The sequence below is a fragment of the Lonchura striata genome, chromosome 2, assembly GCF_046129695.1.
Source record: "Lonchura striata isolate bLonStr1 chromosome 2, bLonStr1.mat, whole genome shotgun sequence".
In the NCBI taxonomy this organism is placed as follows: Eukaryota; Metazoa; Chordata; class Aves; order Passeriformes; family Estrildidae; genus Lonchura; species Lonchura striata.
In genome coordinates this window covers 36,746,347-36,772,036 of record NC_134604.1, presented here as the reverse complement: position 1 = coordinate 36,772,036, position 25,690 = coordinate 36,746,347, and the positions used below count along the sequence as shown (strand labels likewise).

General features: G+C 38.5%; 1 protein-coding gene across 2 annotated transcripts in view; it reads right to left on the bottom strand.

Annotated features, from left to right (window-relative positions):
• Positions 1-3,290: 3,290 nt before the first annotated feature.
• TMEM135 (transmembrane protein 135) overlaps positions 3,291-25,690 on the bottom strand; it is a 158,265-nt gene continuing 135,865 nt past the window's right edge. For both annotated transcript variants that reach the window (XM_021545028.3, XM_021545029.3), the window contains exons 7-15: positions 21,493-21,534; positions 20,108-20,254; positions 17,888-17,957; positions 13,802-13,969; positions 11,159-11,222; positions 10,390-10,466; positions 8,716-8,814; positions 7,204-7,271; positions 3,291-5,660 (exon numbers count right to left, since the gene is read on the bottom strand). In XM_021545028.3, the coding sequence (XP_021400703.1) occupies positions 5,528-5,660; positions 7,204-7,271; positions 8,716-8,814; positions 10,390-10,466; positions 11,159-11,222; positions 13,802-13,969; positions 17,888-17,957; positions 20,108-20,254; positions 21,493-21,534 (868 nt within the window). In that variant the 3' untranslated portion in view covers positions 3,291-5,527. The remainder of the gene's footprint in view (positions 5,661-7,203; positions 7,272-8,715; positions 8,815-10,389; positions 10,467-11,158; positions 11,223-13,801; positions 13,970-17,887; positions 17,958-20,107; positions 20,255-21,492; positions 21,535-25,690) is intronic.

Genomic DNA, 25,690 nt, shown 5'->3' with positions numbered 1-25,690 from the left:
CACTATCAAAGGGGAGGATTTCCATCAGAGCAGCTTTGTTCTGCATGTTGCACATGGCAGGAGCCGCTGGGCACAGCTCTGATGGCCAGTCTGGCTCAGTCCCCTTTGCTGGGACTGCTCTAATCCAGCCAGTCCCTGGCTGACTCCAGCAGTGCCTTGAGAAACAGGCTCCAAGGCATCAGAGGAAGCCTGCGGTGGTGAGCGGCCTTGGGCTTAACAATCCCGAGTTTGTTCCTGTGGCCACTGGTTTCCTGCCTGGCTTCCAGCAGGCTGTGCCTGGGCAGATGAAGCTGGTTCCAAACAGAAAAACCCATATGACAGGTGATGTATTTTATCCTTGTAAGCCTGCAAACATGAAGTAGAGCTACCAGAGCACATATCAGCTTTTTCATTTCCTGACATCCCCTGCATGAGTGACACTGCTTTGTTTTTGGGACCCACAGCAGTTTGTGCTCCACTGACAGCTGCAGGACAGAGCACCTGACTGAACAGGACACCTGTGGATTTCCAGGACACCTCCTTGCTGTCCCTGTGACCTTGCAGAGGATTAAGATGTACTGTTATAGAAAACAACTGGATTTCTTCATCACACTGGTACATGAGCTGAGAAATCAAGGCCACGTGCCTTCAAAGATGACTTTTGTCCAAGTGACTGTTCCTCACTGCACACTACCCACAGTTCCTCTAGGTGAATATAATGCACAGATAATACTGTCTCAAACCCATGTGGCAGCGATGGCAGTGGGTTAAGGACAGCACCACATGAACCAATGACTTTTTCAAGCCTTTGGATATAGTTAGAGCTGACATTTTGACATTCTTTTATTTCTCATTTGTTTCACAGCCAATATATAAAGAGCAAACCAACACTTCTGGGTTCTTTAGAACGAGGTTTTTTATGTTTGTATCAATGCAGTGCAATCAGCAGCACTTTAAGTGGGACTCCCACATCAGATCTGTTCATCCCAGCCAAATTTGCCCTTTCTTCCAAGTTTTTACTGCCTGTAATGCAGGCTTTCACTTTAAAATACTAGGAAAATACAGAAAAAAAGCCTTGCCTTTGTTCCTGATCCTGTGTGATCAAGTCTTCTATAAACTTCAAGCAGGCCTGGGACCAGTCGTATTAGCTCCTGCTCCAACATTAAGCAGCATTTTTTATGTCTCCATTGTGGCAGCTGAAGGGAAAAAAACATCCATTGGATTCCACCAGCATGAGGAGATTAATCATTCCCCAGGATTTCCAACTAGACTCCTCTACCCAGCATAAAATGTTGATATTCATGTTTCAAATTCTTCTGACTGTTCTCCATCTTAATTAGTGAGTGGAAATCTTCTTGGCCTTTGCCACAGGAAAAAAAAATAGTCTTTGAGATTAAGGTGGGCTCTAATTCACATTTCTGCTTGCCACATTCAAGTAGCATGTTGGTAAAGCAAGTGTACTGTTGGATGGAGATGGAAGGACATAATCCATCCACTGCAAAAGGTGAGTGCTGTGTCCTGAGTGATCTCATTTCAGTGTGGCTAAAGGCAAGGAAGAGCACTGGGTGATTTTGCCAGTATATCCACAATGGCAATTTTAAGCTTTTTATGGGGGAAAAATTGTTTCCTTAAATCTTACTGTTAATGTATCTACAGGATAAATAAAACATCTAGGATCAGCTACTAAATAATAAGAAAACCTATATAACTGTGTAGCTCAAGGAAAAGTGTCATATTTTTCTGTTGCATTCTCAAAGGTGTGAGAGAAAATGTATTGGTTTTGTCAAAGGACGTGACTTGTGAGGCACCTTCCCCCTGCAAATTGAGAGAAAAATCAATCTGGGAATAGAAACCTCCGGACCAATATTTAGGTACAAAGCTACAGCCATCAAAATTACCTCGCTGACCCAAACTGCATTTTGCTATATCCCCCTAGTCCTGTGCTGTTGCACCACAGCAAGGACTTATAACACTAGTGTAGAATCACATAAAAGTTGATAAAGACCTGTAAAACCTTTGAGTCCAGACATAGAATGCCTCGGCCCTGCCTCCCTCCCCTACATGTTAAATGTAGTTGTGTAAAAAAAAATCCTCAACATATTAAAACCTCAGTATAATCTTCACTGATTTTCTTGCTACCTTTTGTGCCTTGTCAGTGCATGCACACTCAAGGATCACTAGTCCAGAAACATTTCCCTCTGACAGAGTTGGAAATTGAAGCTGCACACAAGCTGTTCTGAATCTGAGCAAAAGGCTGGGCTCAGACCACAGCAGACCCTTCTACCTGGGATGTCACCGGGAATCTTGGAAAAAAACCTTTCCCATGTCCTCAACCGTAGGCAAAAGCACAGTGGCTTGGAAAAAAGGAAGGGAAACTCGCAAAGGGGAATGACCCAACACTGGGAAGAGCAGAGGTGAGGGAGGGATGAAGAACTAAGCCATAGGCCATGCTTCCTTCTGGGAGCCATGGATGAAGGAGCAGCCTCCTGAGATGCCTGCAGGGAGCCAAGCACTGCTGCCCTGAGCAGACTCCCTAAGGACACCCAAACCTCTGCTGCAGAACTGTGACATTCCAGGCTGACCCACCACTTCCCACAACTCCTGTGCAAACCTACCCCTGTATTCCTCTTTGCAAAATAAACGTTTGCAAGAAGTTTGGCATGATCAAAGAGACGCCATCCTACGAGCACAAACACCAGGAGGCAGAAAGCACTGGCCTTTCAGTCACACGTGGCTGGCAGAGCTCGGGGTGTGCGGCTCTTCCCTGCCCGCACGTCGGGACATGTGGTTTGCTCTGTTTGAAAAAGAAAGGTAACACCAACTCACCTTCCCTCGTTAGCCAGGGAAGCACAGAGCTGAAGTTGCCAGCTGAACTGCTCCAGTGTTCCCTTTTCACTGACATTGCATTAGGACTTTATTTTGCAACAATTTAAATACTCAGTCACATACCCTGTGGTCCTTCGCCACCAAGAATCACTTCCAGGCTAATGGCTGCAAACTGACGGAGAGTCTGCTTGGATTAGATATAAGAAAAAAGGTTTTTACAAGGAGGGTGGTGAGGCACTGGCACAGGTTGCCCAGAGAAGCTGTGGATGTCCCATCCCTGGAAACATTTAAGGCCAGGCTGGATGGGGCTCTGAGCAACCTGGTCTAGTGGAAAGTGTCCCTGCCCATGGCAGGGAGCTTTGGAACTGGATGTCCTTTAAAAGGTCTCTTCCAACCCAAACTATTGTATGGCTTCATTTTACTTACAACTCCAAAGAACTTATTAACAACGTGGCCAAAAAAGTAACTTTTTAACGCAGCAACTGTTTATTATTGGGAAGAACATTAGGACTTTATTTTTTTTTATCTTACATATATTCAATTTGAATAAAAATAATTTAAAAATTTTAAATTTTTCTTTATATTACATGAAAATAACTTGAAACAACTGTGAATTCTGGAAGCAAGAAACATAGACAAAACTGTTATTTAGCTGCTGAGATGTAATTCTTGGATTTCCAAAAAAACCCCCTCAAATAGAGAAACAATCACAATTGTCATTCCAGTGGAGAAACTTAATCCATCTATAAAACATCTTTAAGTCTGAGAATGGTATATCATTACACTAGAAAATATTCATAATATAGCGTATGAGTTCTAATATACCACGTAAAATATATAACTTCTGAGACTTTACAAGGTCAAATACTTTAGACCATATTCCAGTGGAAAAACACTACAAATCTCTTACAATCCTTTTAAAGTTCTTGTTCAATTAACTTTTATTTCCTTTTGAGGAATTCTAATATAATTCCAAGCAACAAAATATTGCATACAAACTAGCTTGCAGAAGTTTATTCACACTAAATTGGACAACCACTGTTTAAAAGGATGAAGCACCTTTAGTAACAGTGACAAAACATCACTGTTAGTGTAGCTGATGAAGAAGCAGATTTTGTGCACAAATTGGTGAAATTTTCATTCCAATAAATTCGATAAAAATGACTGTATATTCAGTATTAAGAAATGCAGCTAACTGGAATTAAAATATCCTTATGGCTGGAGTAGGGTTACAGTGTTACAAGACAGAGTCTACTAATTAGTCCAGTTCATATTATCTGATAAAGACTTCCAATAAAACACTGATTTCTTCCTTTTTTTTTTTTTTTTTTTTTTTTTTTTTCTTTTAAAATACATGCTACCTACTGCAATTTCCCTGGCTTATTTTGCTTCTTTTCAGTTTTTTCAGTTGAATGTGAATATAGTTCATCTTCTCATTAACTTCTAGGGTAATGAACACCATTCAGCACTAGCTGAATAGTTTATAATTTTAAAAAGGAAAAAAAAAAACCAATTAGCATGTCAAGGTCTGACTTTGGAACACAAATCTGCAGAAATATGTACAGTAAAAATGAGATGGACTTTGTGTAGGTAGTCATTTGCACTGAGTACCATATCAAATTTAATGTAACTGTGCCAGTCAAGGGGTCTGATGGCCCAATGGAAAAACACTCTTCACCAATTACAAGGAACAAAGACTATTCATATGATTGTCAAAACTGTTCTTTGCAACAGCCTCACCTCAGGGGTCAATTCTCTTCCAAAGAAATGCTTGAAACGCTGGCTGGTGTTGCAGCCCAACAAACAAACCAATGCCATCTAAGGCAACAATGTCAAACCTTTTCAAAAATAAACATTTTGCTTCGGTATATTTTAGCTGGGGAGGGGGGAGGTGGGGGTGTGTTTTGCTTTGTTTTGTTTTGTTCTTGGCTTTTTAATTTTTGTAACTGTCTGCTGTTTCCAGCACCATCTCAGAGGCTGGAACGTTTCACTCCTTCCTCTGCCAGTTGTGTCCTTTTCCACGTGGCAGATGCTGCCCGCCACACCCGCCGCTCCGCGCCGGTACTGCCTTCTTGTTTTCCTTGCCTGTTACCTGTCTCATCAGCAGAATTTACAGCCCTGGAATGTGATTTCTGAATCAATATGCATTTTCTTTTCCTAAAGAATGCCTTATTTTTCAACCACAGCTGTGTAAAAATATCCTAATTTCATCTAATGAGGGGGTGGTGGCTCTTTTGAGACATATCAGTGACACAATTTAGAAAACCAGGGAGGCATTTTCACCAAACTGCAATATTTTTAAAATGGGGCAAAATTTTGGACCTAAACTGTGCCAATTATCTTGGTTTCTAAATTAATTATTACTTTTAGTTTTACCAAGAAATATTCTAGTGGTATGAACTATGGATTTTTTGAAATTATGAAGCATATTTATGTTTTACTTCTCTAAATATATTACTCATTTATTCAATTAATCCAGGATTCTACCATACTGTCAACCAACTATAGTAGTCCAGAAATGTTTTCTGCTTATGGAAGGGGCTTAATCACTAAACCACACCTCCCTGCAAAGCTTCAGTATTTCTGATTGGTAAAAAGCTTTTCTCATTGAAGTAATACTGAAGTGGAGCCCTAGTCCTCCTCCATATATACGACTGTCAAGTAAATTAACTTTTCAGGACAAAATGCTGATCACATTCAATGATGAGCCACGCTGTCATGCTCAAGACAGCTCCAGTGGTAGCTCTGGTGGCACAACTGTGTATCTTGGGTCAAGCTTAGGTGTGAAATCCTTGAAGTTCTTAGATGCTTCAGTACCAAACACATCTAAAGCTTTTCTGTTCATGTGAGCAAACCTGAAAAAGAAAAGACAAGAAAGCATGAATGCATGACTCACTTATGAAAAAATAAAATTATTTAATGTTATGAAAGTTTACCAAAATCTCTGACATATAGGCTTCAACCTGCACTGTTCAGTTATTGAAAGTTTTTCACCTCAGGCAATAAAGATTTTTTTTTTAAATTGCATTTGAAAAATGTGGCTAATACTGTTTGTGTAAGTGTACTTCAAAAATGCAACTTATGAAAAAGGGGAAGAGTCCCTTTCTACTTTTAATTCCACAAAAAAAAGATCAAACCAAAATACTACTGTTACTGATACTATTGTTCTCTCTCACTCCAGCAGGGCAAACTGTGGCCCCGCCTGCCCAAGTCTGGATGCCAATTTTATGGGTGTTACAACCTATTTCCATTTGGTTGCTCTTTACAACTATAGAATAAGAAGTGTATGAAATGTCAAAAGAAACTGCCTTTATGGAGAGAGTGTCAAAATTACTATTAGAGAGATTTGCTTCAGATAAAATAAATGAGCAGAACAGAATTTCTATTCCTTCCTCTCCTTCAATTAAGGCAAGCTTAGGATTAGGACAAAATGAAAAAATGCAGCCAAAATTGGACATCTGCACTGACATCATTCCCTGTATCATGTTTGTATGGCCTCAGAGGTTGCCTGAGGACTGTCTCCAGGCATCCCAAGGAAAGCTTCCCACTAAATCTTGCAATGTATTCAATCATCTTGTGTGTACTGTGCCACAGGGAGCATAGGTTCAACTCCAGGGACTGGCCTCTGATTTCACTTCTATTTTTACACCCTGGAGAGCTCGTTGTCACGAGAAACATTACCTTTTATAACCCCATTCATAAACTGATCAAGATTTGTATGCCTTGTTCCTGCCACACACTGCACCAGTGTAACAATGTACATTTCACTAAACTGTATTTTAGTCAGTTACAGCAGGATCTATTTTTAAAAGAAAGTTTTTTAGATTCCTGCAGCAAATAGAAAAAACATCCAGTATGATATTACAGTCTATATTTATGATTATGATCAGTGAAAATTTTTATTAGCTTTCCAAGAAACAAAACATCCTTTCCCAACTGAAACATTTATTAAAAAGTACTGAAACTTTCAAGTGTTCTTAGGAGATATTCTGACATTTCTAGTAACACTTTTAAACCCATAGTAAAACCATGTTGTCAATCACTGTACATATTAAGTGATTTCTTCAACACGTATAGTTGTTTACTGGATTCTTCATGTTCCAATGGAATTTGAAAGCATCCCACCCTCCAAGTGAACTAAAAAGGCTTCAAGCAAAACACTCATCTGCTAAATAATCTTCACTAGAGTTGTCTGCTCCTGCCATTACACTAAACGCAGCAAGTCACTTCTGCAGCAAAGAACTGGAAGAATACTGGAAACTGAAAAGCAAAGTAAATCCACAGGAAATTAGCCCTCATGTACTTCTAGTGCTCTGCTGCTGGCAGTGAGTGACACAGAAAGCCAAGTGTGATCAATGACAGCTTTAGACAAGCCAGAACACACCCCTGAGTACATACCTGCCCTTCGTTAGTCGTAAAAGAAATTTCCAGTATGAAGGTCTCAGGTTCTGAACTTCCATGACAGCCTGCAAGGAGAGGATTCTGTCAGAGCCAGCTGACAGTGTCAGGCAAAAGCTTCAGCTGCTAAATTAGGTTGCCAAAATCAGCAAAAGGATTGTTATGGAACTTATTTTTACTGCTCTCTGCTAAATTCAATGCTCTGTATGACCACCACCAGCACAGACTGATATTCCCAGGAGAAAATATTTTACCAATGGTGACAATTAACTTATATCTCATTGCAGAGAAAGCAACAATCATTGTTCCTACATATATGACTTTGGACTGGTGGATGCCAAATTTACCTCCCACTTAATCCCCTATCTATTCTGCATTTTGTGATCCACCATTTCTTGTAGTCATATTTATATTTCATGTTACATTATCTTAAATAATGTCATATATCCAAAATTCATGTTATATATTCAAAATTCATGTCTTCTCCATTACTTTTCTGGGTCACTTAGAAATACAGAGAATAACAAACATCTCAGTGTAGATCCTTTTTTCTAATTTCTCCTTCCTTCTTCCTGCTAAGCCTAGCAATTTGCTTCTAGTCTTAGATTCATTTTCCAATTAGTTATTAAGTAATCAACAAACCCTTCTTTTCTCACATGAACTTTTTGTCTGTTAATCTCACATGACTGTCCCTGACAGGAGTATTTTATCAATTCACTTTGATACTAGATTTAGAGATATTCCCAAGTACATGGGAACAATGAGAAGTGTCTCTTAAACGTCCTGCTAAACACAAGACTGCAGAAGATTGCTTTAGGGTCATTTTATATTCTCTTTATTGGGGGACACAAAAAATATACATAGTTATGGAGGTCCAGAGAATATGCAATTCATACAGGGACATTTCAGCACAAGGTCTAGAAATGGTGAGATGTAGAAAATGGTAGAGCTATTTGGGTAGCACTGAAAAGCTGATTTTGTAGCTAATGCAGACAATTAAAGGACTGAGGGTAAAGGCATGTAGCTAACTTGAGAAGTGCAAAAGATGGTACCCACAGCTTGTGTCAAATGTAACCCTTTAGGGTTTTAACTATTTTTTGCAGATTTTTTCCAATTAGGCAATATTAATTTAAGTCAGTGGAAACTTTCAGATGATTTAAAAAAACATAAGATATTGTATTATACCGTTTTCCTCCTTGAAAAATTGTCCTTTCAAATGCTCACAAAAGTTCATACATTAATGTTCATATTCTGGGTGAGTGCATTTTAAGAATTCAATGCTTTGTATAATGTATTCAGCTATAAGCACAGGAGAAACTGAGTTCTAGAAATGGCCTTCCCACAATGACACTCAAAACCAGGATGCAGGAGCCCCAGGATGCAGGAGCAAGATGCTGTGAATCACTACATCTCACCCTCACCATCTTTTCTAAAGAACTAACTCCCTGTGCTCCTCTTTTCATTCAACATTTAATTTAAAGACCTTCATGTTCTGTTAGAGATCACACTTACTGCCTGAAAGCATATCGATGTAGAAATGGCATAGATGATGCTGTCTGCATGAGGAAAATAGGGAACCTTCCCTGCTTCAATGCCTTTGAAATATATAGTCTATAAAAACAAACAAAAAATGTTGAATGTAACAAAATCCAAGTATCTTTTTACTTTTTTATTTTACATAAAAAAAGTCAACTTTATATTTTTTATATGCCCACAAATGTGATGTTGATTAAAATAGATTATAAAAGCTGCACAACATCAATCTAATAAGAGGCTATTAATGCACAGAACAGGCATGCATTAATAGTTTGGGTGTTACAGAACCTAAAGGTAAAAAGGGGAAAGTTTGCTCTGTTACATTCTTCATTTTATAAACGAAAAAGGACAATGCAATAAATATTCCAACAAAGTGAATATTCACTGTTCTTAAACAGCTTGAAATCACATACTTTACTTTCTGAGAAAACACGTACAGTTTATTTTCCTGAGCACAGCCTGACCTTGCAAAGCAGCACACGCCTCTTTGGTCAGTTACCCTTGGCTTGCGTAAGATGATAAAAGTAGTAAAAAAAAAAAAAAAAAGAAAAGAAAAGGAAAGAAAGAACACACAGCACTTTTCTTATTTCACCATAGCCAAGATGTGTCAAAGTCCAGAGAAAACCATCAGCAATACAAGATAATACTGATTTTTTACAACTGGAGTTCTAAAAGTCATTATGGGTAACTCAGATTTGCCTTTATATGACCAATATGTGAACTGCCTTCAGAGCTTGGTCTGGGATAACTAGGATGAGGAACAGAGAGTATCTTCCTTTTTTATGTCTCATTTTATGTATAACAAAGAAGTTATTTTCTTTAAAATGAATTATGCTCTGGTAATGGAGGTGGATAAATATCACTAGAGAAAAAGGCCTTCAAGTTCTGTAGGAGAAATATGTGATTCAGGTATGATGCATAGTGAGAGAATCTTATCAACTCATTCCAGTGATGTTGGGGAATTAACCATGACTAAGTCTCAATTTTCTGGAAAAATCACATTAAGAAATCAAATGCTGGTTAGAAAAGTATAATCAATATACCCAAACTCTATAACTATTTTTTTTTTTCCTGGGCTCCTAATTTTAAATGTTCAGAGAAATAATTCAAGCTTGAAGAAAAGTAATTAGAACAAAGTTCATTCCAAAGCTGGGAATTCAATCAGCTGTAGGACACTGACAAACAACTTCAGCTATAGACTAAAAACCTAAGCTATTTTGAGTTATCTTAGACTTTTGAATGCCAAAATTAGGAAACAAAGGCAGGAAGTTAAGCTGTAGCTTTTGGCAATAAATCTGCAATTAAGGACTAGGTCTGATTTATGTTTCTGGCAGAACAGACATTCTTGGAACTTTCTGATTTAAGAAATCTGCAAAAACTACAAAGCAAAGGGTTGTGAGGAGATTAAAAAAAATCGTGGAGAATATACATGAAGATAAAGGACATTTAAAATTAATCAAAGAAAAGAAAGTAAGAAAGAAATGAGACCATATGGCAACATTGCCTCTTGGCACACAAGCATTGAAACACCATCACCATACACCTTTGTATTTTACTGGAATTGCTTAACAAAACCCCTGATGTTTTCTTTTCTTCTGCCTTTTAAAAATAGATTAAATGAAGACCTCTTTTAGGACAGTAATAACTTACCTCTACTAATTTAGACACCAGATACATAGAGATAGTTGTACTTTTGTAAAACATCATAGAAATTCCTGCTAGACACCCTGTAACAATTAGAAAAGCATTGTTAAAATTGTGATTTGCATTGTTAAGGTCACTGCTGTGTGTCAGCCCAACAAACACTGCACAGGACTATTTATTTCAACTGCTACAGACAGCATAGTTCAGTGATGTTCTTTTGCTGCCCATCCAAATATGGTTTGTATCACAAAAAACAGAAAGTATCAGAAAAGCTGAAACAAATCTGTACTTCAGTGCTCAGGAGCACACTATCAAATTTCTCTGTTTTTTGTGGGATGAGAGATCTCTGTGGTTCCAACATGTGACAGATGCACATGAGGGAAGGGCCTCACCACCACACAAATTTCATGGTAAAAGCATCTTTCTTTGGACCCAGTAGAGGTCAATGTGTATTCTGCCACATACGAAGAGCGAGTATTTTCATCTTGGCTGCAAATTAAAGGATAAGTTTATATTTATGCACACAGTAATCTAGTGTCCTTAGAGCTGAACATAAACTCAATATTTGACTAAATTTGCCTTACAGTTTTAATTGCAACTCTTTCTTTGACACTACTTGAAACATCACTGTCACTTTGACACAACCTTGATGTACACAGGAATAGGAACAAAGTCCTATTTTCATCACAGAAGTCTGAAAATGGAATGGGAGGACAGACAAGAGGAATACTTGCAGAGTCTCAACACACACAACACGAATTTTCCATGGACTCACCAGCTACAAGTGCATGAAGCTCATCATCTAGGTTTCGGACCCAGCGCAGGAAACAACTTGTGCCCTGGAGGTGAACAGAATGCAGGCTTAGCCCTACTTATTTCTTGTAACACACAGACTGGAGGTATTCCTTATAATCTAGTAATATAGCACACAGTATGGTTTAAGAGTGTAGTGTTATAATCCCCGTAATCACAGAATCATGAAATGGTTTGAGTTGGAAGGGACATTAAAGATCATCTCATTCTATCTCCCCTGCCATGGGCAGGGACACCTTCCACTAGACCAGGTTGCTCAGAGCCCTATCCAGCCTGGCCTTGAACACTTCCAGGGATAATGCTTTCTTCTACTTGGTTAATTTTGTTACAATAGAAAGCAATTTAATTGATAAGTGAGCAGGCAAACTTTCCCATTGTAAGAGTCTTGTAAGAGAAATGTAAAATCACACAGTAATTTCTTAAGCTGTAGAAACTTTCATTACTGAGAGACATAATATCCAATTAGGTAATCTTTACCACATCAAGACACATTAAATTACATCAACAAAAAGCAAGAAATCAACACAACTAAAGAACAAGCTTTTTAAAAGCGCTTGTGATACTAAAGTCCAGGGAGTTAGACATAGGACCCATAACAATTCAGTGTCTTAAATTTACAAATTACTGCTGCCATTTCTTTCAAAATTGGAAAGCAGATTAATCTAATTTGAATTCCAATCTAATACTAAAGTTATTATTGAATTCATGTCATCTTCATTTGCTGTACCTGTCTAGACTTTTTCCCATTATAAAAGTTTTTTCAACTACATACAAAGCCTCCAAAGATTTTTTTCATGCATCCAATAAATTCTGGAACTAGGAAAACACATGGATCCAATAATGTAGAACTGCATATCCCTTGGATCCAAAATGCATCAAACATTTGATTTTTTTTTTTTGCCATGGTCCAATTTTTTTGAGTGACTAGAATCTTTGCTGCCCTACATGCCTATTTAGACTGGAAGAAAAATATAATGCAACCCCAATTTGTGTAAGTTATGAAATGGAGAATCATTTAGCTGGAAAGGACATTTAAGATCAAGTCCAACTGTTAACCTAGCATCCACCAAGCTCACCAGTAAACTACATCGCAAATGCCACGTCCACACACCTTTTGAACACTTCCAGAGACAGCAATTCTACCACTTCCCTGGACATCCCGCTGCAGCACCTGAAAGCCTTTAAGTGAGGGAAGATTTCCTGCTATCCAGTCTAAACCTCCCCTGGGCAACTTGAGGCCAATTCTTTTTGTCCTGCCCCTTGCTACTTGGGAGAAGAGACTGACCTACACCTGGCTGTGCCCTCCTTACAGGCACTTGTAGAGAGTGATAAGGTCACCCCGAGCTTCCTTTTTTCCAGGGTAAACACCCCCAATTCCCTCAGCCACCCCTCATCAGTCTTGTGCTCCAGACCCTTCCCCAGCTCCACTGCCCTTCTCTGGACATGCTCCAGCCCCTCAATGTCCTTCTTGTAGTGAGGGGGACAGACCTGAACACAGCACTCGAGGTATGACCTCACCAGTGCTGAGTACAGACTTATAAAATAGCAAATAAAGGTCAGAATAGGTCACCCTTATAAAATGAGTATCCACATGGCTGAATTGCACCTCTCAACTGAAGCTTTTAAACACAACAAAATCATTTTAGCTTTCACAGTTTAAATGCTTTCTTCTTGGAAAACTTTTCTTCTTAAAGTTTAAGCAAAAATTTAATTTTCAAGCAAACTCTGAACAGCTCATTTGCACTTTGCTATCATAAATTTTAGACTCTGTAACCTATAAATTATTGTCCCTCAATTTAATTACCAATCAAGTGAAGTGCTGTTTTGCTTATGTGTAAGACCTCCTTTTTTACTTCTCAGTAAATAATATTTACCCCGAATAATACAGCATGATCTTGAATTTGCAAAGCAAATAAAGTGGCACTTGAAAAATGCCATGTGATTAAGAATACAAAAGATACTTCAGCACTGCACTGTGCAATATATTCTGCATTAGGGCAGGTGCTTTGCCACATTCTCTTTTGGCATAAATAAACATAATTTGATTAATTCCAACAATGCTGTATGAATGAATGCATATCAGTTCACAATCTGTCATCTTACAATGGGGTAGAAGGGATACTTTCCAAGCAGTAAGTGCAATGTCTCCTCAGCTACACACTGTGTGTTCTGCAGTCTCCTGCTATTTAGTGTCAATTAAGAATTCCAGATATGTGACCCAACAAAATCTGCACATGGCTTCTCTCTGGCAACACAGACACTACTGCAGTCACTACTTGTGCCTGCATGAAAATGCCTTTATGTACCAGCCAATCCCTCTGAAATCTGAATTTACTTTCTCTAAAGTACTCTCTATCTCCTGATCCTGAAAATAAGCTGCAAAATCCATCAGGTTTATTTAGAAATTGCAGAAAAAATGCACAGAATGTAAAAATAGCTTCCTGCTTACAATTTGATTACTGCAATAGTGTAAAATTTGTCAGCAACATGCTGTAACAAGCAGTACCAGTACTACTAAGCAGCTTGACTTTTTAGCTCTTTGTGATACTCTGAAAAGTGAAATAAAAACCAGAGCATTTGTCATTTCTGTATGCTATAAACTTACTTTGTATATACTGACAAAAGATCCCAGAAAAGCTCCAAGCTGGAAATTTTCCTTGTTGTAGAAGAGGGAAAGTAGCCGTGATGGTTGTGTAAGCAGATGCCGGAAGGTGGAAGGAATCCGAAGGCAACACTGGATCAGGTAACCAATGCTAAACATCCTAATGAAGCCCTAGAGAAAAGAAATAGAGATTTTGTGGTAAGAAACCACAAATTCTGAAAAAGGAAAAGCAACAGCTTCTACAGGTTTTATTTTTGATATCAAATAGTTTAAAACCCACTCTGAAGGTAATATGTAAAATGAATAAACGTATCCTATCCCCACCTTCTAACTCAAGAATTCTCTTTTTCCCAGTTACCCTATGAAATAGCAAAGGCAGTAAAATCACAGACAATTGACTCTTCTTTAATGTCTATGAATTTCTGAAAGATCTCAAAAGAGAGTCTTCCATTCTACTCCAAAATTCTGTCCTTTGAAATAATCCTGATGACTTCATTTCTAGCTCACCGACCAGCTTTTAACCACAAATGGGTTTATGAGGAAAGCAATGCGGTGGGAAAAAAAGAACAGTTCTGTACTCAAATGTCTGGAAAAAACAGTCAGGAGGAAAAAGTTGACCCAAAATAAATTTCAGAAAGTGTGAGAATTAGAAGTTAACCCTGGTGGCTTGGCACATGCTCATGGACTTATCCTCAGCCAAACATGAGGTTACAGGATGCCTTTAGCAAGGAAAAGGGAGAAACTGGAAGGGACTTCATGTGCAGAGCTCATGAGAAGAGATAAAATTGGATCCAAAGAATTTACGTACTATCCCACCTTGGATAGGGAGCTGTTTTTTCTTTAACTTGACACAAAACCACATTCACTTTTTTTCCCAAATTATTCTACCCACTTTCTTCTAACTTCCTCCAATGCTTCCTACCATTATTCTAACCCTAGGGTGAACCTTTTTTAATAATTTGGAATAAATTTTACCCAGTTTTTGTTTGGAAGATTATTTATGTGAAAACTATTTCTGCACTCACCTACAAATAAGGCAGGCACCTTATTCAATTACAAGGACACAGTTCCAGTGACAAGGAAATCTGGCAGAGGGTTTGACTGAGCAACCTTTCAGACTCAGAAACTCAAACCATTTTTGCCTCCTAAAGAACTTTATAATGCATCATAAAGCTCATAAAATTTTACTGTGGTTAAACATCCAGTAATAAACTCTTCCTGAACAATTACTCTTCCTGCTACTCAAGAAGTGGTTAACGAGAATCAAGTGGAAGAAAAGAAGTCATCCAATGATACAACAGCATTTTTCTGATTGAAAAAATTCCACTCCTTCATGCCATTATAAAAAAAAGAAGAAAAGAGTCCTAAATCCAGCAGTGATGAACAAAGACCAAAACAAGAAACAACAGAATGGTGTGTTTGAAGTTTTTACAAAGCAAAGATGACTTCAATGGGGTGAGAAAACATCTAAATTACAACCGGAAACACTCAAAACACATCCCTGATTTTATTCCTATTAATAGCCAAATTAGAAGGGCTGAACCACAGGACTGAGTTTTAGTGTTGATTTGCATTAAATACCAAGTATTGTGCAAAGTCTCTCCATTTACCTCATTACTTCAACCAGGTGAAGTCATATCACACTTACAGGAGTTTTTCCACAGTCACAGGAAGCATTATATCCTATAACCCATGTACAGTATTCTAACTTTCATCTTACATAAAAAGAACTCCAGGAAGAATGGATGTACTACACAGCAGAGCATATGCAGGACACTGTAATAAACACAACTGAGCAAAGAAAACTCTGCTAAGAGCCATTTCTCCACAGAGACTTTAAGCTGGAGCTCAGATTAGCCAGAAGTAGTAGCACAGTGCAATGAGATATCTCCAGAATTTGTTGAATAAACTTTTCTTTCTGTTTTTGAGAAACAAATTTCTTAATAATACATTCAAGATATTTGCTAGAACTCAAATTCAGAAAAGCACATGTGCACATAAACAGAGTTCAGAAACATTACCAAAAACTCAGTCAACCTGTTGCAATATATTAGGAATTAGTTAAGATGGTTAAAATAAATTAATTAAGATATTTTATATTTATTCTGGGTATATAGTAGCCCACATTCCTTCAGGAGACAGAACTTTTGAGACTACAATCGTAATAAAATAATATCAGAGAAGTCATGGATACCCCATTCCTGGAACTGCTCAAGGTCAGGTCGGATGAGGCTCTGAGTAACCTGCTCTAGTGGAAGGTGCCCCTGCCCATGGCAGGGGGCTGGAATGAGATGGTCCTTAAGGTCCCTTCCAAGTCAAATCATTGTATGATCCTACAACCTTCTTTGAGGTTACTGGTGACCCTAGTCACCAGTAAATTTGGAGAGTTATCTGGTCCTGTCGCAGCACCAGCAGAAGAAACAGACAACTGGACTTCTACTGCTGCCTAATGGCTCCTCACTGTAAACAAGTGGAATCCTGAAGAGGAAGAATATTGCTCCACTGCTTCTGTCACGGCTCTTTTCCGACATTTACAAGAACAAAGCATTTCAAGTATTTAAAGTCTGAAGGGAAGTCAATGAACTCAGGTGGTATGGCACTACTGAATTGTTACATAAAAGCCATGATGCTGTCAATGAGTTCATGTTCATTTAAATGTGAAGCAGGAGAAGAAGAGCATGCAAATGGCAGTTAAAGCACAGATGTATTAACGAGAAGAAAAGCTGCTCAAGGGTAAGGGAAAACAGCACTGAGGGGAAGTTTTGGCAATAAGCAGCTCATCATATCGTTATCAGATTTGAAAGCTCCATTACAGAAAAGGAATTGTAAAAACATGCTCAAATCATGTCAGCTGACAGTTGTTACTGATCAACTGCAGGAACAGTCATAGAACTGAACTTTGAGAATTTTGGATCCTTAAAAATATAAATAAATAAAAATAATTTTTTTTTCACTCATGTTCTAATTTAACAGGACAAAAAGGAAATTAGAGGATCTGACTGCCACTTCAGCAGTATCTTCCTCACTAGATTATTGTAGTCAAGAATAATATACACTACAATACTACAGAGGACATGTCCAAGAATACAGTATATTTCAAATAAACAACTGCCTTCTCTAAAGAGAAAACAGCCTTATAAAAATTTCTTTTTAAAATTTACTTTTTTTCAGGCCAATTCTTTACTCAGCTTTATTATCAGTTAGGTTTTTTCCTCCCCTTATTTCATTTAAGGATATATAAAACAAAACAAAATGATCCTGAATAAATAAGTGAAAAGGATGCGTATTCCTGAATATCCACCTTCCTTCCCTCCCCATCCTCAGGTTCCTTTAACATTTTAAAAAGTTATTTCTGAAAGTAATACACATTAAAAGCATCTGAAGATACTTAAATACATTTTTTGCTGCTCCATATATAAAAACAGGTCAACTGTTAAGGGACTGGGATCTTCTGGAGCCTTACCAACTCCCGAAACAGGCATAGCAGGTGGTACCACCTGCGCCAACCCAATGCCAGCCAACACAAATTTCTGCCCAGTAATTCTCTGAAAAAAAATTGCACTGATCACATTAATAATGGAGGATAAATTATACCACCAGAGATAAACAGCTCTTCCTGGGCGTAGCAACTGTGACCAATCTCTCATTACCCCGAGCTCTTAAAATAAACGCCTGGAGGAGTGCAGCCAGTGCCCAGCAGCGACGTTCCAGAGCTGTGCAGCTGCACGGGAACCACGGCTGCCTGCCACAGCAGCACATTCCAGGTGCTTTATTTAGGGGGGAGTCACAAGTGGGCTCAGCCGTGAAGTGCATCACATAGCTAAACAAGTTCCTTGCTTGCTAGGCCGTTTTTTCCCACACATTTTATGTTACTCATTCACTACAGCTAATCTGAAAGACACGAGAACTTTAACCCTACCACCACCCTGTCCTAAATTGAGAAAATCTGTTTTCTGGCTTGTCACATTTTCAATAGAAGAAGAATGAGTAACAGGCTCATTTCTCACTTCCTAAGCATATGCTTTTCCTGATTACAGACTTTTACCCCTCTTTGCCAGAGTTTGTCAATCCAACTTTTTCTGCACTTACTTTAATACAGTATGAGATGCAATTATCTCCATAGTGTTTACAGCATCTATGCCTTGGGCCATGTTTGCACCTGCAAAAAGCATAATGAAACACGTATTAACTCGTAGCTGTTTTCAGCATCAGCAACAGGAGACTTCATAAATTTTTCTTGCCTAAAAATACATAAAGTGCTATTTGCCCAACACTCATTCTCCCCATTACCCACTGAAGGGAACTGTGAACTTTTATGATGCCATAAAAGGACAATAAAAACTAACAATACTTTAGTTGTACCCCAAGAAAAAAGTGTCTGCACACTTACTTGGATCCAACCTCTTGCCATGTTACACATAAAATGCTAAATTAAAGAACAAATTTTCTGCTGTGGTGAACAAGCAGAAGCGATGTGACCTCTCCTGGTTTGTCTCTGCTCCATGGCTCTGGAAGGATATTTGAACAAGCATCTGTTACCTGTGTCCTTTCATCTTTCACACCACTGTAAGGGTCACTGAAGGGCAATGCAGATCATACAAATGCACACCCTGTGAGACTTCTCTCAATTGCAAGCCTCTCACTTTTGGGCTATTTCTTCTGCAGTGTAGATTTTTATGCAGCTCTTCCTTTGGACTGAGAATTTGACCTTGAGCATTTAAAACAGACTGGCTTGGGCTGGTGGGATGTGTGGATTGTACAGTTTCTAGCCCTGTATTATGTAGAATTAAAGTAAGTCATATCATACTGGGTCTGTACGTTATATTTTGCTATATCCAAGTATTTTAGATTTAATGTAAAATAAATTACAAAATTTATAAACTATGTCAAATATCTTGGAAGTTTTGAATCATGTACTATAAAGTCTAATGGTCATAAATCATCTGTGAGGTCAGTTTATGTAGCAAAATTGTAATGAGAATGTGCTCAGGTTACAGGCATTTAGACTCAATTATATTGAAAAGAACCATATGGAAGAGAAACCAGTGGGAGCATAAAAACTCCATATTGAAAGTTTGCTGAATGTGTGAGTTGGGAGTTTCAAAACCTTAAATAAAAGTTCTCCATCTTCAAACCTTGCATTTAACCAGAAACAGAAGAGCAATGAACTATCTCTAGCAAACTGAATAGCAGGTATTTAAGACAAAACAGGCATAAGCAATTCAGGTAAAAGCATTTGATTATGGCTGGAGGTGTCTTTTCCTTGTAGGTCTTTTGCTGTCTAATACAGTCATGTCTGAAAAGCCACTGATGACTTCCCTCATATTTTTCAACTCAAACCCACAGCAAATCATAGGAAGTCACCATGTAATGGGGATCACTTCATCATTGCTCATCATCTGAGCAAATAAAACAAGCCACTACACTTGAGTACACAATGGACTTTGAAAACTGTCACCTGCATGACAGCAGGCAGAGATTTGGTCATAAAACTGCTCTTGAAGAGATTGGTGGAAGTGAAGATTCCTAGGTGTCACATGAACACAGCCCTAACCCATTTTTCACTCCATCTTCCCTGTAAATGAATGACTCCTCATGGTATCCAACATGCCTGAAGCAGAGGAATCAATCATAGCAGAAGTATGTCATCTGATCACATAAGACTGAAAAGCTCACTGCTCTCACTTCTTTAAGCTCATATAAAAGACAGTGAATTGGATCCTGTAGACAGGGGGACATCCACCTTGCCTAACTTCAGATGTCTAGATCTGACCTCGTGTAAAACAGTTTTAGACTCACTCTTTGCTTTGCAATTTCCCATCTCCAGACAGCAGAGGAGCCCACGTGCCATCAATCCTCCTTTTAGGTGGTTCTCTTTTATGCATTACAGGGATGTAGGTCCCCCAGAATATGTTATGATCACTTGTGGTAACATAAGTAAGGTCTGCTGCTGTGCAATTTTTTTCTTAATAGTACCATTAATTCCAGCAGAACTATGCCATGAACTGGTTTTGCTGAAAACTGCAGAAAAAGCAACCACTATCCTGCACTCATCATGGACTGAATTTGCTCTCCCTTGTTAGACAGCTGCATGTTGCAAGGTCTCGACATACAGGTCTTCAAGTTTTCTTTTGCTAGACTTCATCATCTGCCACTATTAACTACGTAGCAAAATGAAATAGAAAAACACTGAAATGAAAAGCACAGGTATTACAAAACATTGTCAAATACAGCATAACAGACATTAAAGTGCTCTATATAACAATGATTCTTTTTTTGTTGTTTTTCTTTTGGGTTTTTTTCACTCACACTTTGTCCATGAGCTTTTTTGTTAGTGCCAGTATGTTCATTGGCTGTGATACTTTTTCACTATGCTTGATTTTTCTATCTGTTTTTGAAAATGCTGCTTCAGGTGAAAAAGAATGGGTGGGGATTTCTTCCTTCCCTACAATGAACCTGAAAGAAAAAAGCAAAACAGAACAAAGCAATTACATAAGTAACTCAAAGAAATACATGAAGTCCTGTATAAGCCTCTAAGATTGAAGTTACTCCCAGGCCTGTAAAAACTCATCTTATACAGCTACCAAACCTCATATGTCTTTAGAGAAGATCACTCCATTGACATGTATTTAAAGATATACTTCAGCTAGAGGATACAATTGATGCTGGGTATTTTTTAAGACTAAAAAAAACATTAATAGGGAAGTCCACCCCTCAGACAAAGGAAGAACACTGAGTAAGAATATAAAAAGGCACTTGAAATATCTCAATTCTCTCCAGCAAAATGGGGTTACATAAAGGTTGATAATTACCACAATGTTTTTTAAAAATATATATTTTGAAGAATCTTCAAAATGTTTTTGCTCCCACTGTAAGAATCAACTTTGATTTGCTTGGCCTCATCTTCAGCCTTCTTTCTTCATCCAGAAGTTGATATTGTCAATATATTGGCTCATCTTAGATGTAGAATTACTGTGTATCAAGAGCAAGGGAGGACGCAAAGGCAAGATGTTTCCTAACACCATGAACTATAATCCCAGTTACACTGTACCTTGGCAGTCTTGCCAAGGATAAAGAAGATATAAAAACTTTGTCATTCTGTAATGCAGCAAATAAGATCCAGCTAAAAACACAGCAGCCATTTTCTTCCAGGAAAATATGGGTTATCATGAAACCCAGTTTTAGAAAGACAGAAGATAAGCGCTCCTTCAAAAACATGCAATCATATGTCTGAGTTTCCTTTAATAACATTCCCAAATATGAAGGGATTTCTCTCTCTTGCTAACACACAAAGAGGAAACTGCCTCAAGCTGCACCAGAGGAGGTTTAGATTGGATATTAGAAAAATTTCTTCACTGAAACAATTGTCAAGTATTGGAACAAGCTGCCCAGGAAGTAAGTAGTGGAGACACCTTCCCTGAAGTATTTAAAAGACATGTAGATGTGGCACCTGGGAACGTGGCTTAGTTGTGGACCTGGCAGTGTTAGGTTACAGGTTGGATGATCTTAGAAGTCTTTTCCAACCAAATGATTCTATGATTATGCCTTCTTCAAAATATGTTCTATACCCAAAAGTTGGGCACATTTTAGAGCACCATGATTTTTCTTAGGAATAACCTTTTCTTAAAATGCAGCTGCCACTGTGCATGATTCCTCAAAATCCTGTCTTACTTAGTCACAGAAACTTTACTTACTTTAGTGCAGAGTATGTAAATCCTTTCAAGCCATCTTTGCACCTGAAAGACAAAACCAAAAGATTTCTCTATAATGGGCTGCTGGCAATAAAAGTGTTACAGATTAAATGTGGCATAGAAGGGCTGTGGAGGAACACCAGCTTTTCATTAACAGCACGTTTGCAACAACTCCGTGGTTATCCTCGATTCCCAGTTGTCACCACAGCCTTGGGACATCTCTGAAACAAAGGACATAGCATCAAATGCCAGTACTTCGCTTTTTTACCCAAACCAAAAGTGGAGAAATTTTTCAAGGATGGTAACAGAACCACTAGGATAACAATGTGAGATGATAAAGAACTGCTGCTTTGTGGAAAAGTAGTCATGATGAGTTTAACAAAACAGAAGTTTTTACTGCAAGGAGAGAAAGGAGAGTTGGATCTCAATGAACACCCACCCTTCTTGTGAAAAGCTGCAGGGAATAGTTTCTCTGACTTTGAGACAAATTATTGCACTTTGGAAAGTGCTGATCTCTGCAGCTTCTTACTTTAAAAAGACTCTTAATCTGAAAGTCCCAGTTTTTCAATTATATAGTCAGTAGTTGCTCAGATTCTGAGCTTGATAGTATGTACACATATAATATGTACATATATAATGTATATGTACATATATAATATATATATCTGTTCTTACCAACTATAGGGTTCCTTTTGTGAAGAATGAACACAGCAAGGAGCCTGTATTTCGCTATGAAAGAATTGGGTTACTGACTTTTATCTGTCCAGGATACAATAAAAGGAGCTGAAGCTTGCAGCTGCTACTGATCCCTCCTGAAAAACTATATTGATAGCATAGGAGGAGATATTTGTGTTTTCTCCCCTTTTCTTTTTGTAGAATTGCATGGGGAATACATGATGGTAAAAATGCATTCTTGACACAGTACACAAAGTATAAACCAATAACTTATCAACACCACCATTTCAAGAGCACACCTACACTAAGGGAAGGCAGGACAGCAGTTGCAAAAGCCTTGTAAACAGAAGCAGCTGATGACAACCCTTTGCCTTCCAGCTGCAGAGACCACATCGTCCCTGGAAATGCTGTGCCCACACCCTTCAAGAGCAGGTGACACCATCTCCCAGAAGGCTCCCTGCATGATCAACATGTACTACCAATGGCTGGAAACACACAAACAGCAGGAAAAACATATCAAGATCAAAGATGTTCACAAATGAAGAATGTCTTGCTTGGTCCTGGCAGGGGAGTGCCTGGTGCAGAGCTGGTAAGACATCACAGCACTAAACTCTCCTGGGAAGTTCTTCCCAAGGTTACAACCTTCAACACATGTTTCCAAGGACTTGGTATTGTCAGCATGTGCACAGTTACACACAGCACCAAAAAAATCATTGCAATGAGTTTGTCTTTTAAAATGACTGCATTTAAAATATGGGTCACATATTTATGATGTATAGGAGTTTAAGGTAAATATGTAAAATTAAAATTGCTCATTGTATCTTTAATTAACATAGAACTTTGAAACCAAAGATATACAGTAATTTAATTTATGAGTCCTTACCCATACATACAATTCAGAAGCTGAAACACTATCACAGCACTTTTACAGAACGATGGACTCAAAGATGGGTTGAAAACAAAAATTATGGACTGAAACAACTCCAATCAGTTTAACCCAGAGATCACAGTGAATCACTGATAGAAGTCAGAGTCCAAATGCACAGGTTTAACATATATCCCACTCCATCCACAGTACCACAGTCCAGTTTCCTAAGTTTGATTTTAAGCCTCCAGCTGACTGTAGGTTAAATGCTCTTTGAGTGAAAGGTGTCCAACACATTATGCCTGCAAGCTGTCAGCTCATGAATAGAGCTTTAGTTTCTACTTTTCCAGTAAATTAAAACCATACACAAACTGCAATCTAAACATGCACGTGTCTCTAGAATAATATCAGAACAGAAAAATAATCATAGTATGACCATAATTATGTTTTCTCCTTAATCATTCCAATGCAACTGCACTTCCAGTTGCAAGTGTTCAGTGATTCCTTTACTGCACCACCAGATGTCCCTGCCCAGCTGTGCTCGAAGCACCCTGATGGATGCTAACCTACAATTCATTTCCTTTAAACTGACCTCAAATCCTTTCTTCACTAATACTGAAAATCACAAGACACCTGAATCATGCAAAGAGAAAACAGCACTCCAACCCCCTACTTTTTTTCCTCTAGGAAACAAAAAATACTTCTAATGCCTATTCTAATTACACAAAAAATTTCAATTCTATGCAGAAAGTTATTTAGTGTATTGGAATTTTATTAATTATGCTTACTTTTCTTTTTTTTTTTTTTTTGTTTTTATGTGTATTTGGAGCTACAGCTGTGAATCTCCCTGAAAAATACATCAAAGTTAAATATGTAGTTCAGTAAGGAAGTGATGCTGAAGACACAATTAGAATTTTTTTTCCCCCCTTAATTTCCTATTTAATTTTTAAAAAGTAAAAAGTTCAATTAAGCTCTTAAATAAAATTTTATTAATGTTGCTTGCTGTCTAAATTGTCTTCTGTAAAGCCATTCTGCAAAACTAATGGGTGTGCAAAAATAGTGTTTATTAAGGGTTTTATAAACAGGAGCCCTAGACAAACAATACTTGCAGTCAAGAGCAATTTGTACTGTAATTCCCCTTCTCTGGCATGACCATTTTACTCTAACAAATGAAGAGGCAACCAACAACAAAATTGTAATTCTAATTTTTTGCTTTACATCATGGATCATGAACTCACTATATTTAAGGTTTCAGAATGCTGGTCTAGAGATTGAAGTGACCATTTTTATTCATTCACTAGGTACACAACACTGGCAGCAACCAAAAAAGCCCTACACACTGACTACAAATACTTTTTTTGGGGGGAGGGGAGTGGGGGGAGGTGTGCTGTGTCCACCCCCTTGCAGAGACATCACAAATTCAGTGACTGGCCTCGACACCGGCTGCTGAGGTACAACACTGGCTGCACATGGCACTTTTCATGAACACCTGGCTGCTAATAACTGAACTAAGAGTAATGATTTGCTTCATACAGCCACTAATTGGTAATAATAATGCCACCACTAATTGGTTATAATAACTTTTACTCAATGCTTCATTGCTCAAGGGGTGAAAAAGCCTGCACTCTGCTGACCCCCACGAGCTACTCAAGCTTCAAATGAGCCTAGTACAATACAATACATGTGCCCAGCACTGCAGACACCCCTGAGAGGAAAAATCTAGTGAACTGTAAGGGGTTTTTTTTAGGGCACTATTCAACTTGCAAAGCTGGGGTAACAGTTGTATGGCATCAGAGGAACCTGGTGTAGCTCACCTACCCTTCTGCGAGGGCATGCAGTGATAGGACAAGGAGGACAGGCTTTAAACTGAGAAAGCAAGTTTAGATTAGATATTAGGAAGAAACTCTTCACTGTGAGAGTGATGAGGTACAGGTTTCCCAGACAAGCTGTGGATGCCCCATCCCTAGCAGCATTCAAGCCCAGCTTGGACAGGTCTTTGAACAGTCTCTTTTAGTGGAAGGTGTCCCAGCCTGTGACAGTCATTAAGGTTCCTTCCAAACCAGAACATTCTACTGCTCTATTTTCCCACCACCCTGAATGTCCCAGGGACCAAATCCCTTCTGCAAGAGGTCAACACTGTTTTTTGCCCAGCAAGCAGCAATTTAAATGGTACATAATTTGGCTGCATTTTCCCATCAGATGGGGACTGTCCCTGGTACAAAGCCAAGGGCACCAGTGACTTTGCCAGCTGTCCCTTCTGGCACCACGTACCTGATCACACAGCAGAAATGCTCTACTCTGTTCCAGCTTGTGCTTGGCCAGAGACATGCTTGGAGCCAAAGGAGCAGAAGAATCAAGGAGCCAAAGCAATAAATTTGGGTTCTCAAAATTCCCCTGCTGGGACTATTCTGGCACATGAGAAATATGGTTGATTTTAATCGTGCATATTTATAAATTTAACTTACGGCCACACACATTTATTTTTTCGTAAAGGAAACAGCAAAAGTGGAATAGAGCCAAGGCTTGATACAAACTATATTTCCAACAAGACATGAACTAACTGTAATTATGTTTGTATATGTAAAGAGGTGCTGTACATGAGTTAACTGTACTCTCCCTCCATCCTGCGGGAAGCATTTCCCACACTGAACTGCAAGCCTG